This window comes from Callithrix jacchus, chromosome 16 (assembly GCF_049354715.1).
Source record: "Callithrix jacchus isolate 240 chromosome 16, calJac240_pri, whole genome shotgun sequence".
Classification (NCBI taxonomy): Eukaryota; Metazoa; Chordata; class Mammalia; order Primates; family Cebidae; genus Callithrix; species Callithrix jacchus.
Window position 1 is genome coordinate 37,875,869 of NC_133517.1, and position 12,053 is coordinate 37,887,921.

A 12,053-nucleotide genomic window follows, 5' to 3' on the forward strand; every position below is an offset into this window, starting at 1 on the left:
AAGGATGTTGGTCAAAACGGGTGGATATAGTTTTAAGTCAGGTTAAAGGTATTGAAGTTGATTCACTTAAGCAAAAATTCCATATTCAGTGTGCTTTAAGTGGCTGGTAAATAGTTCTTGCTTTTGGCTTTGTTAGTTGGCTGAATGAAGTTGAGCTGTAAGAACTCCCTTGGTGTACTATAGAAGACAGTATCAAAAGGCTTAGAGATATAGGAATGTGGGAATAGATTTATGTTGTAAGAACTGCTTCAATACCTTGGCAAAGGAAATATTGTCAGCCTTGAAAAGTTTTGTAGTAGCTTTCTGTAGGCCAGGAAAGACAATAAGTTGTCTTGTCATTAAAATAGAATCCCTGAAATAAATAGGGATGATGGAATCCCAAGGTGGCCAGGGCCAAGTGGCAGCACTGAACTGCCAGAAACAACAGGCATAGTAATGGGTAGCAGATTTGAAGCAGTAGGAAGAATGATTTCACCTACAGAGAATTTTGTCATTAGCTACTTGATCATGGTGGTTCAAGGACTGAAATTCATGGACAGCTTTCTATAAAGCTGATTTCTTACTTGATTTGTAGATATAGACAGAAGAGTTTGATGAACAGAAGTTTACCTTGGATCATCAAACTGAGAATTGATTTCCATTTGTGAGCCAGTTCACACTTTCAGGGCACCTTGGATGAGAGGAAACCAGGTTCCTTTAGGGAAGGATCCTGCACTGCCAAAAACTCACCCAGTATATTTTTCTCTAGCTTTCTCCAAGAAGATCTGTTGCCATTTACAAGGGGGCATTGAACAGAGGGAAGTTACCATATTATTAAGGAATTATTTGACAGTGAGAGCCACTGAGCTGCCAATAATTTCTAGAGACACAAGATACCACTGTGATCCACCAATCAAAGGAGGGACTTTGGAGGTCAGGATATTAATGATATTTTAGGTCGAGGTTGTCTCTCTGGGAGACCACTGGCCCCCAAACCGACCCTGGGGTTATTTCCTAGTTCCAGAATGTTTAACTGAAATAGGCACACTAAACAATTGGCACAATATCCATGTTGATTTTTTGACCCATGGATTGAGGGTTTTTATTGGTAAGAAAGGTCAAGGGAAATGCCACATCAAAACCTTGAGAATGTAGAAATGATGATTTCTAGCATATTCCCATCTAACTCTCCTACTTGGCCTGTGCAGAAAAAGACAGATGTTGGAGAATATCTTAATCATGTGGTAAGTTTAATTGCGGCGGCTGCCTCAGATGTGGCTTCATCACTAGAGCAGATAAAAAAATTTCCTGTCATACAGTTTCTGATTTGGTGAATGGGTTTGTTTGTTTGTTTCCTTGCCTCTTGTTAGAGACCGCCAAACACAGTTAGCTTTCATTTGTCATGGCCAGCAAGACATCTTCCCTATTCTACTTCGGGGATGTAGCAACTTCCCTGCTCTCTGTCATAATCTAGTCAAGGGTTCTTGGTTATCTCTTCATTTCACAGAACATTCAGTTGTTCCACTATGTAGATGATGTATGATGACTGTGCCTGGTGAGCAGAAAGTGGTAACTACCCTAGATATCTTGATAGTACACATGTATACCAGAAAGGAATAAATAAATTTCAAAATATTAAAACACCTATACCTCAGGAAAATTATTTAAGGTTATGATGATCTGGGGCATGTCAAGATATGTCCTTCCAGTGTCAAAACCAAGTTTTTGTATCTGGCTCCTCCCACCATATAGAGAGAGACTTAGCGTTCCATAGGATGCTTCAGATTATAAAGATAACATATATCTTATTGACTGAGTAGCTTGAAAGGCTGCAATTTTGAGTGATTCCCAGAGGAAGATTCACTGCTGAGTCATATCACACAGCTACGGTCTGTAAGATCTAATGATACTTAAAATGTCATTGACAGACAGATGTTTTATGGAATCTTTGTCAGGACCCTATAGGTAAACTAAGGTAAAAACATTTAGGATTTTGAAAGATATCATGCCGTCTCTTTCAGTTAACAAGTCTCTTTTTGAGATGCTTCTGGCTTGCTATTGGATCCCACAAAAGCCTGAACTATCATTTTGGGTGACCAAATTATCATTTAATCTGATCTGCCTGTTATAAATTCAATGTTGTCTCACCCATTAAGCCCTACATTTGGGCAAATAGAGCTTTGTTTCACCACTAAAAGGAAATGATATGTACAAGGTTAAGCTTGAGTACTTCCTGAAGGCATAAACAAGTTGCATTTGCAATGACACAGATTCTCAGGGTGCCAACTCCTCTTACATATTCTTTAATCTTTCAAACCACACTTAATGGCCAATCTACTGAGAAAGGAATTTTTTTTTTTTGCTTTTCAGATGCTTCTTTCTGGTATAGTGGACACTATCTGAAATGACAAATGATATATTTTATAGGGAACATGAGTTGGTGTCAAGGAGATCTGCAGAAGTGGTATATGGAAAAACATCTCCAAGTATATAATGTGAAGATATCTGCATCTTATGTAAGTACTCAGCAAAAAGCCTTCTTAACAGAGGGGATCTTACTAACAGGATGGTCGAGATAACTTGTTTTGTGGATGTCAGTCACCAGTCACCTTGTTTGTGCCCAATAAGCACATGAATGAAATGTTCATTGGTTCAGCAAACTGAGCTTTTACTTATGAATGACAATATTGTTAGAACTATTTCTGAGTGCCCCACCTGCCAATAGAACAGGTCAACATTTTGTTCTAGTATGGAATTATTCTCCAGGGGGACAAGCCAGTGACCTCTTGGCAGATTGATTATACTGGGTAACTTCTATAATGGAAGAGACAGTGCTTTCTTTTTTTCTTTCTGGAACAGATATTCTGGCTACAATTTTGTTTCTCCTGCCCACAATGCTTCTTATAAAACCATCATCCTTGAACTTACAGATGCCATATTCACTGTCATAGTTCACATAGCATTGTTTTTGACATGGAAATTAAGTTCACAGCAAATAAAATGTGGCATTGGCTCATACTAATGGAATTTATTGATGTTATCATGTCCCCATCTGATATGGTTTGACTGTGTCTCCACCCAAACCTAACCTCATCTTGAATTGTAGCTCCCATATTCTCATGTGTTGTGGGAGGGACCCTGGTGGACATAATTGAATCATGTGGGTGATTTCACCCACACTGTTCTTATGGTAGTCTCAGAAGATCTGATGGTTTTAATAACTGGGAGTTCCCCTGCACAAGCTCTCTTGCCTGCCACCGTGTAAGATGTGCCTTTCTCCTCCTTTGCCTTCTGCCGTGATGGTTGAGTCCTCCCTAGCCATGGGGAGCTGTGAGTCTGTTAAAGCCTTTTTTGTTTATAAATTATTCAGTCTTGAGTATGTCTTTATTACCAGCATGGTAACTGATTAATATACCATCAACCCAAAGAAACTGACCTGATAGGTTAAGTGGGTTTTGAAATAATCAGTTATGGCACTGGCTGGATGACAATGCTTTGAAGGTTGGGGATAATGTCCTCCAGGTTATAGCATATGCTCCGAATCAGTGACCAATGTATAGTACTCTTTCTCTAAAAGCTAGGATTCCAAGGTTTATAAATGAAGGGCTGAAAATGGAAATAACTGACCTTATTATTCTTAACAATCCAATAGTGACATTTTTGCTTCTGTCCCTGGAAATTTGGAGTCTTCTGGTCCAGGGTTCTTTCCTTCTCCATATCCAGCTCTTTTTTTCATAATGAGAACTTTCAAATTTGAGAGTTTACATTATTTATTATTATTATTATTATTATTATTAAAGTTCTGGGACACATGTACAGAAAGTTAAGGTTTGTTACATAGGTATACACGTGCCATTGCAGTTTGCTGCACCCATCAACCCATCATCTACCTTGGGTATTTCTCCTAATGCTATCCCTCCTCTACCCCCCTACCCCCTGACAGGTCACAGTGTGTGATTTCCTCCAACACACGTGTCCATGTGTTCAACACCCACTTATGAGTGAGAACATGCAGTGTTTGATTTTCTATTCCTATGTCAGTTTGCTGAGAATGATGATTTCCAGCTTTTTTCATGTCCTTGGAAAGGAGATGAACTCATCCATTTTTATGGCTGCATAGTATTCCATGGTGTATATGTGCCATGGATAGATATCCAGTCTATCACTGAGAATTTACCTAAGTCTTATTTGCATCTACCTGGACATGGTGTTTGAGAATCCAAAAGCCAAGAAGAGATTGATAGCATGCCTTTTAGGCTCCTCCTTTCATTTTCTACACCTACTTTACTCAATAATCAAGTAACTTGGGTTTGAAACTTGGCAATACCCATGACAAGTCATAGACTATTTAATTATTATGAATCTCAGAATTTCCCAGAATTTAGTCAAAGGGCTCCTTTTTTCCTCTTCCCATGAAGCCACATATTCCATTTAGCTTCAACTTGTGTCTTCCTTTTCCAGGTTGAGAGAGATTTAAAAAATACATTATTCTCTTCCTTTTCTTAATTTTTCAAGACAGCTGGACTATCGCCCAGTCATATTGGCAAATCACACCCCTAATTTATGCAAGAGATGATAAAGCTCCATCCTTGCTGGTTTTTAGAAGCATATGGAATAAAAAAGTGCCAGACCCAGCTTTGCACTCCAGGAACGTGTGGGAGAGCTTACCAGCACTTATGGGGTAAAGGAAAGGAGTCATGACTGAAACTCATAAAATAGTCTAAGTTTTCTTTCATTACCCTCACTTTTGGGTATTTTAGGATATATTTCATAAAGGGCTATATTTATGAAAATATAATACATTGCTTAAAATGTACTAGAAATATTGCCATTTAAAGGAAATTCTTTATTTTTTATATTTTGGAAATATTTTCTGTGAGCCCCCCCTTTTTAAAAAATCAAATGTATATCATCTTCATCTCCAATGGTTTTGTTTTGGGCAAGTAGAGACAGTTTGAATTCTTGCTTTGTAATCCAGATGCCTATTTTTATATGAATTTTAAAAATTGATGTTTAATAATCGTACCAGTTTATGAGGTGCATAGTGATGTTTCAATGCATATAGTATATAATGATCAGATCAGGATAATTAGTATATCCATTATTTCCAACATGTATCCTTTCTTTATGTTAGGAACATTCAATATCCTCCTTCTAGCTATTTGACTAGAACTATAGTCATCTTACAGTGCTATAGAACACTAGAATTTATTCCTTCTATCTAGCTGTAATTTTGTATCTTTTAACAAGTATCTCCCTCGCCTCTCTTTCCCATTTTTTAACAATGATTATTTCCCTTTTATACTCAGAAGAATCTCATAAAGTTGGATTGTAGTTGAGTGCTATTTAATTCAATGATAATATTTCATTTAATGCAGAAAATTGAAAAAAAAAGGGGGAGTATAAATTAAGTAAGGTTTCATTTCCTACTTTAAGTCCAATACTGGTTTCTTTAATGCTTTAATTGTAGCCTGGTGAAATGTCCATCACAAAGGGAGTCTTGGATTTCCCTGGATACAATCTCGCTAACAATCTCTTGTATTTGCTATAAACATTAATTTATGCACCGTTCTTTCAGCCCCTGTTAGATCTCATTCTCAGAACATCAACTCTCTCCATATTTAAAGTCTGCACCGTTCTTTCAGCCCCTGTTAGATCTCATTCTCAGAACATCAACTCTCTCCATATTTAAAGTCAATGAGAGCTCTAGTTAATGGAGCAGATCTATTCCCTGGAGGTTGTACCTAGTTTCTTCCTAGAAATAAATTTAAATATGTTGCCACAGTTCCAAGTGTTAAGCAAGTTTTTATTACAAGAAATGTTCCTATCCACTCAAGTGGACAAAAGCTCTGAGCCTCAAGAAAACAAAGGACGCTCTAATCAATCAAGAGAGGAGAAGTTTCCAGATTAAAATTAGATTCTCTTAGTCTACTTGTTTATACATATTTTATATGAAATAATATAAATCTAAATGCAAACATGGTAGTTACTTGCAAAAATCACAGTGAAATTCTATGATATTAGATTACCGTTCATCATTGTTTATTTATTGTAGTGAAACATCTATTATATGCTTTCTAACATAACTTCCTCTTTCCTGCTGATAATCCTTTGATTTCCTCCAGGAAATAGCCCTCCTTAACTTTCAGCCTTTTGCTTTAGGTTGGCCTCTTTCTCTGGGTCAAAACTCAAGCAAATAACCCGGACCTCAGCTAATCAGCACATTGCAATCTAATGGAAGCAATGATTGGTTCAGGGATGGTCATGTGATCCTCTTAGAGTTAAGTTACAATGATGCTTTTTCTAGGTATGCTGAAATAAAGACTCTGTTTTTCTTAGTGGATATGAACGTTAGAGGATTAGTGGCAATTGCTGGTGCAGTCATTTTGAATCACATGGAAAATGCAGCCAACTGCAAGGAAGTAGGTCCCAGTGAAAAAAAGATAATGAAAATAAATATTGTATCATTATTCGAGCCCTGAATGAAGATAAACTTGAATATCTATCTCCTGACTGCCTAGTTATTTGATACAATAAGTCCTCCTCTCTCCTGCTTTTTGGTTTAAGTTCTTATCACCAGTAGAAATAATTTAAACTGGTATATTCATCAAAACTAATGGCACTTCTCTTGGCACCGGAATATTAACAGAGATAAAACACTGCTTCTAAACTCAGGGAACTCTCAGTCCTTGAGGTAACACACACACACTTTCTCTCTGACACACATTATTCTAACATAAGATTTATGCATGGCGTTTGGTAGCACAGGTTGGGGCGAGAGTGGGTCAGAGAAGCTTACAAAAAAATGTGGCATTGGAATGAAATCTTCAAAGAAATGCACACTTAAACCAAATTGGTCTGATTCCTATCTAAGTTTGAATTGCTTCAAAAGGAGACTCTGACACATGATTTAAGTACAAGTATTAATAATTTATCTGGGAGTTAATGCCAGGAAGCATAAGTGAGGGAGAAGGGAAAATAAGACAAATGGGAGCAAAGCCAGCAAAAGTCACATTAATGAGTAAATTACTACAGGCACCTCAGACTCAGTCCCATTGTTTATCCTTCGAAACTCCATCACTCTAGGGAAGGCATGGCGTTATGCATGACTCCCTTCCCTTATTGTTTGGGTGTTGCCCCTGGTATCTTATTGCCCTTGCACTTCTTGGCTTCCTCTATGTGCAGAAGCATATGCTACTGTGGCACTGGAGAAGTTCTTCAGGGAGAAGAAAACAGGTATATGTTATCAGTGTGCTGGGAATCAGGTGCAGGAAAACTGAGGTGAGCCTAAGGGAGAAAGGATAGCATCAACTTCATCTGCTACAATGCCTGTTGTATGTGGGAATTCTTATCTTCTCTCTATTATTTCCACGAATTCCCAGAGACACATATTCTGACACTTTTCATTGGTTCTGAGTTGCTAACTCCAGTGATTGATCTAACTCCTTGTTGCTGCTTTCTTCCTTCTGTTTGTTAAACCCCATGGGAAGTTCAGCCACTGATCTTCAATTTCCCCTTAACACTTATAGAAGGTGTCTTTGCAGGGTGTGTTTTGATGGACATATATGTGCAGCACAATCTTCAGAAAATGAGGTAATGGGAGAGTTTTCATCTCTGCAATAAAAATACTTTGTAGTTTAGTGTGACACATTCTTGGTGTTGCAAAGTCCTGGGTTGCTTTCCTGGGCTGAGTTCCTTAGAAGCAAAACCTAAGACAGAGATTCTTGGGCAACGATTTACTGTGGAAGTGGCTCCAGTGAAATCTTTAAGGTAATGAAGAAAATAGGATAAGAAAAAGAAAAGGCTGGGCAAAAATATGGATTCAACTGATGCCACAGTGAGCTCCAGAATAAAAATAGAACCCACAGTTTTATTCTTGACAGGGACGAGGGGGCAGGCTTTTTGTACATCTTTATTAGTCAGTCACTGGCTATTGGCTACCACATGGGGGAAGGGTGTAACCTCTCAGGCATTTCTGAACTAGGCTGCTCCTGTTTTAACAGGCAGTTTTCCAAAGGGTGCGCTGTGTGCTGGTGACCATTGGCTCACAGAAACTGGGGGAAAAGGGTGCACCAGCACTTGCTTGTCACAGGGGATCTCTGTGGGTTACTGACATCTCTACTGTGGCCACTGTGCTACGGCAATTTATCACTCACTGGTCAGGCTCCTCAAGGCCCTGGCCTTCTGCAAAGTTGCTATCTCCATGTATCTCTCAAGACTTCCCTGCTTCATTACTTTAAGTTCATCCTTATTGCTTCTACATGCAAATCAACTTTTAATAGCATACAAAACAATGTAGCTCTCAATCCCCTTCTACAATAAGGCTGGCCTTGGCCTACCAAAAGGCTCATAAATGTACTTAGCTAACCACGAGCCACTTGCTAGACTCACTCTGGTTCTTGTATAATTTCATGGAAAAGCTAACAGAGATCTTGAAATTTCAGCCTTCCCCTGTCCTTACCCATTTCTGAGTGTGGAGTTAATTGTTTATCACTGAAATGAAGGTCTGTGTTAGCAGAAGAGTCCATAGTCCATTTTGATTTTAAACAGCAATGATTTTATTCCTGCAAAAGATGAATAGTAACTAGAGACAAGTTTGCTTTTGGTGGATAAAGTGGCATGTGCAAAAATGCAGAGAAGTGAACATGGTAAACTTAGTGAATGTGCAAATAGTTCAGTTTGGCTTAAGTCAAGTTGTGGAGGGAAGTGGGGCCATGGGAAATTAACTGCAGAGGCAGGTAGGTAGAGATCAGAGCTTTGATGATTCAACACGTGACGCCAAGGAGTTTAGGTTTTGCCCTGAAAGCATGATAACACATTCAAATTGGCATTTTATTTATTTATTTATTTATTTGTTTGTTTGTTTGTTTGTTTGTTTGTTTGAGACGGAGTTTCGCTCTTGTTACCCAGGCTGGAGTGCAATGGCGCAATCTCGGCTCACCGCAACCTCCGCACCCTGGGTTCAGGCAATTCTCCTGCCTCAGCCTCCCGAGTAGCTGGGATTACAGGCACATGCCACTGTGCCCAGCTAATTTTTTGTAATTTTTAGTAGAGACGGGGTTTCACCATGTTGACCAGGATGGTCTCGCTCTGTTGACCTCTTGATCCACCCGCCTCGGCTTCCCAAAGTGCTGTGATTACAGGCTTGAGCCATCGCGCCCGGCCCAGATTGGCATTTTAAAAAGATCATTCTGTCTCTATTTTTTCTGTGAAGCATGGAGTAAGGCAACAAGGGGGCAAGAACATCAATTATGTAGTTTTTTTTTTTTTTTTTTTTTTTACAAAAACATAAAAATGTTTCTAAATAAAGATGATGATAATAGTGATGAAAAGAACTGTGAGTTTAAATGACATTTAAACAGTGAAAAGGATGGGGCCAGATGATGAATTGCTGATAGACAAAGGGACGTTAGTATTTGAGAAAGATTATCAAGTTTTTGGCTTGCATACTATCATTTTGCTAGGTTTTTCTCTTTCCCTATTCTTATTTCTACCCTCTGAATAAAACAAAAATGGTATTATACTTTACATACTGTCCTGCGGCCTATTATATTATGAACATCTTTCATTATAATGAACATGGCATGAGTAGCTGTTTAGTGTTTTATTATTAAAATGTAGAGTAATTTATGTAACTAACAATTTATTGTGGACAATTACCTCTTTAAATATATAAACCATGATGCTACAGGTATCTTTAAAGTCAAACATTTGTTCATATTCTTAATTATTATTTTAGGATATTTATAGAGAAGGCATTACTTAATTTTTAAACCTTCTGATAAATATTGTTGAATTGTTCTCCAGAAGATTTATATTTCAAGATATTCACGAAACCACCTACCCTTTGATTTGAAGGGTCTTGGAAAATTCTACTTTCTGAAAGATGCTTTCTCAGAATTAGATAATATGGTGGCATAATTTAAATGCTTTGTTGACTACCACTTTCACTTTCACCTGAGCCTTTCAGTAGGCCAAGGTATTGACTATACAATGGGAGAAGAGATAGTCCTTAGAAAATTTGATGATCTGGTCCTCACAAGACCATATTTTCCTTTTCAGTCTTATAGATAGTTGTCATTAGTCTTTCTTTTAGAAAAATAATCTAAATAAAAACAACTTCAAAATTTATTTGGATAGAATTTATTAACCCACCAGTGATAATTAGTAAATTTGTTTATCCACCTATTTGTTAATTCAACAAAAGTTTATTGATAGCTCATTCTTATTCTAGGTAATGTTGATAAAAACTCCATTCCTCCCCTTATTTAGGTAGTTTAGACTCACCCAAAATCATGATGTTGATGATGATGATGATGATGATGAAGATGATGCAGAACCTGACATTTATGTGGTGGCTTTTATGGGCTGAGCACTGTTTTGTCAGCAAACCTATGAAGCAATTTTTTTGGGGGACTATTTTCTTATAAAGCAGACAAAAAAGAAAATAAGATACTTCAATGAAGTATAGTAGTGTTATGATTGCCGCAAGTCACAGAATGCAATAGGAGCACAATGGCGGGGTCCCCATTTAGTCTTGCAAGGGTACGTTACAGCAACGTCTTCCCGGAGGGACCTATATCTAAATTGAGACATCAAGGCTAAAGTGGAGTTAGGATCATGTGCTCTCAAAGCTTTTATTTTTATTTTTTATTTTATAAACATTTCAGGGACTTCATATTTGCTGTTCAAAGTGGTTTCCACCTGGAGGAAAGGTTGCCTCGTCCTGCGGTTTGTGGTGGGAGAAGGATTCTTAAGACTCTTCTCTGATAATATTGTCTATTCACTATCTCTTCTCCCATTGTATATTCAATAACTCCTCACCATCTACTGCAGGGTACATAGCCATAGAAACTTGCTCTAAGGAAAGAAGCAATAGCATGTAAAAATAGAATGGGGTACTCACAAGTTGCCTCTGTAGCAGCCCCATTGGGGTGTGAGATGGTTGCTGAGAATGGAGATAATTTCATTGACAACTTAATTATTGTTTCTCAGTATCTGAAAAGGAATCCTCAGGGTTTGTTTTTTGAAGCTGTTATAGTTGTCCTGACAGCCTCAGTCAATTTTAATCGTTGAGCACTCCGATAATAATCTCTGGGTGATTGAATAAATCATCCTGGGCCCATTCTCTGATTTAGACACAATTCAATCAGATTTGTTTTTAAAACCAGGCTTTAGAAAGAAGGTAAAATTAGAAATTAGAACCAAGGAAAAAAGTAGGACACACTCTGTATGTCCTCACCAGGAAAGTAGGTTTACATGTCTAAATAGATAAACCTTTATTATACTGTGGACACCTCTAAGAATCCTCACAATTCAGCTGTGTTTCTCCAGTGCCTTATACGACACCTGGTGGGTAAATAAAACACGGAAATCAGAAGAAAAAAAAAGGAAACAAATTATATACGGATAAAAAAGACCACTTGTTTTCTCAAAAGCTTAGAAAAACTGAATATATAAACCAACACATGAGCAATAGTAGTGATGTTGTTCTAAGCTTTTGAAAATTTCTTTCTCTTTTGACATCACCAATCACATTGCTAATATTGGTCCAAACCCTGTTCCCAATGTTCTTTCTGCTACATTCCATTCTCTTTTGACTTATAGCAGCCTCTTTTAGGTTTTATTCTTCTAAATGCAGATATTCTCAACAACCTGCATAGGTTAAGAAATATTGGTTATTATTAGTAAAATTGTAATGATATTCCTATTATTTATTTATTTATTTTTTATTGGATTTTAAGTTTTGGGGTACATGAGCAGAGCATGCAAGAGAGTTGCGTAGGTACACACATGGCAGTGTGCTTTGCTTCCCTTCTCCCCTTTACCCACATTTGGCATTTCTCCCCAGGTTATCCCTCCCCACCTCCCCCTCCCACTGGCCCTCCCCTTTCCCCCCCAATAGACCCCAGTGTTTAGTACTCCCCTTTCTGTGTCCATGTGTTCTCATTTTTCATCACCCGCCTATGAGTGAGAATATGCGGTGTTTCATTTTCTGTTCTTGTGTCAGTTTGCTGAGGATGATGTTCTCCAGGTTCATCCATGTCCCTACAAACGACACAAACTCATCATTT

General features: G+C 37.9%; 1 protein-coding gene across 5 annotated transcripts in view; it reads left to right on the top strand.

Annotated features, from left to right (window-relative positions):
- Positions 1-12,053, top strand: part of LOC108588667 (uncharacterized) — a 708,321-nt gene that overhangs the window by 481,369 nt on the left and 214,899 nt on the right. For 4 of the 5 annotated variants that reach the window (XR_013527909.1, XM_078352723.1, XM_078352724.1 and 1 more), the window contains one exon: positions 2,350-2,495. Coding sequence is in view for 4 of the 5 variants with exons in the window: in XM_078352723.1 (XP_078208849.1) it covers positions 2,391-2,495 (105 nt within the window). In the remaining variant the exon portion in view is untranslated. The remainder of the gene's footprint in view (positions 1-2,349; positions 2,496-12,053) is intronic. The other variant, XM_078352726.1, reaches the window with a different exon arrangement.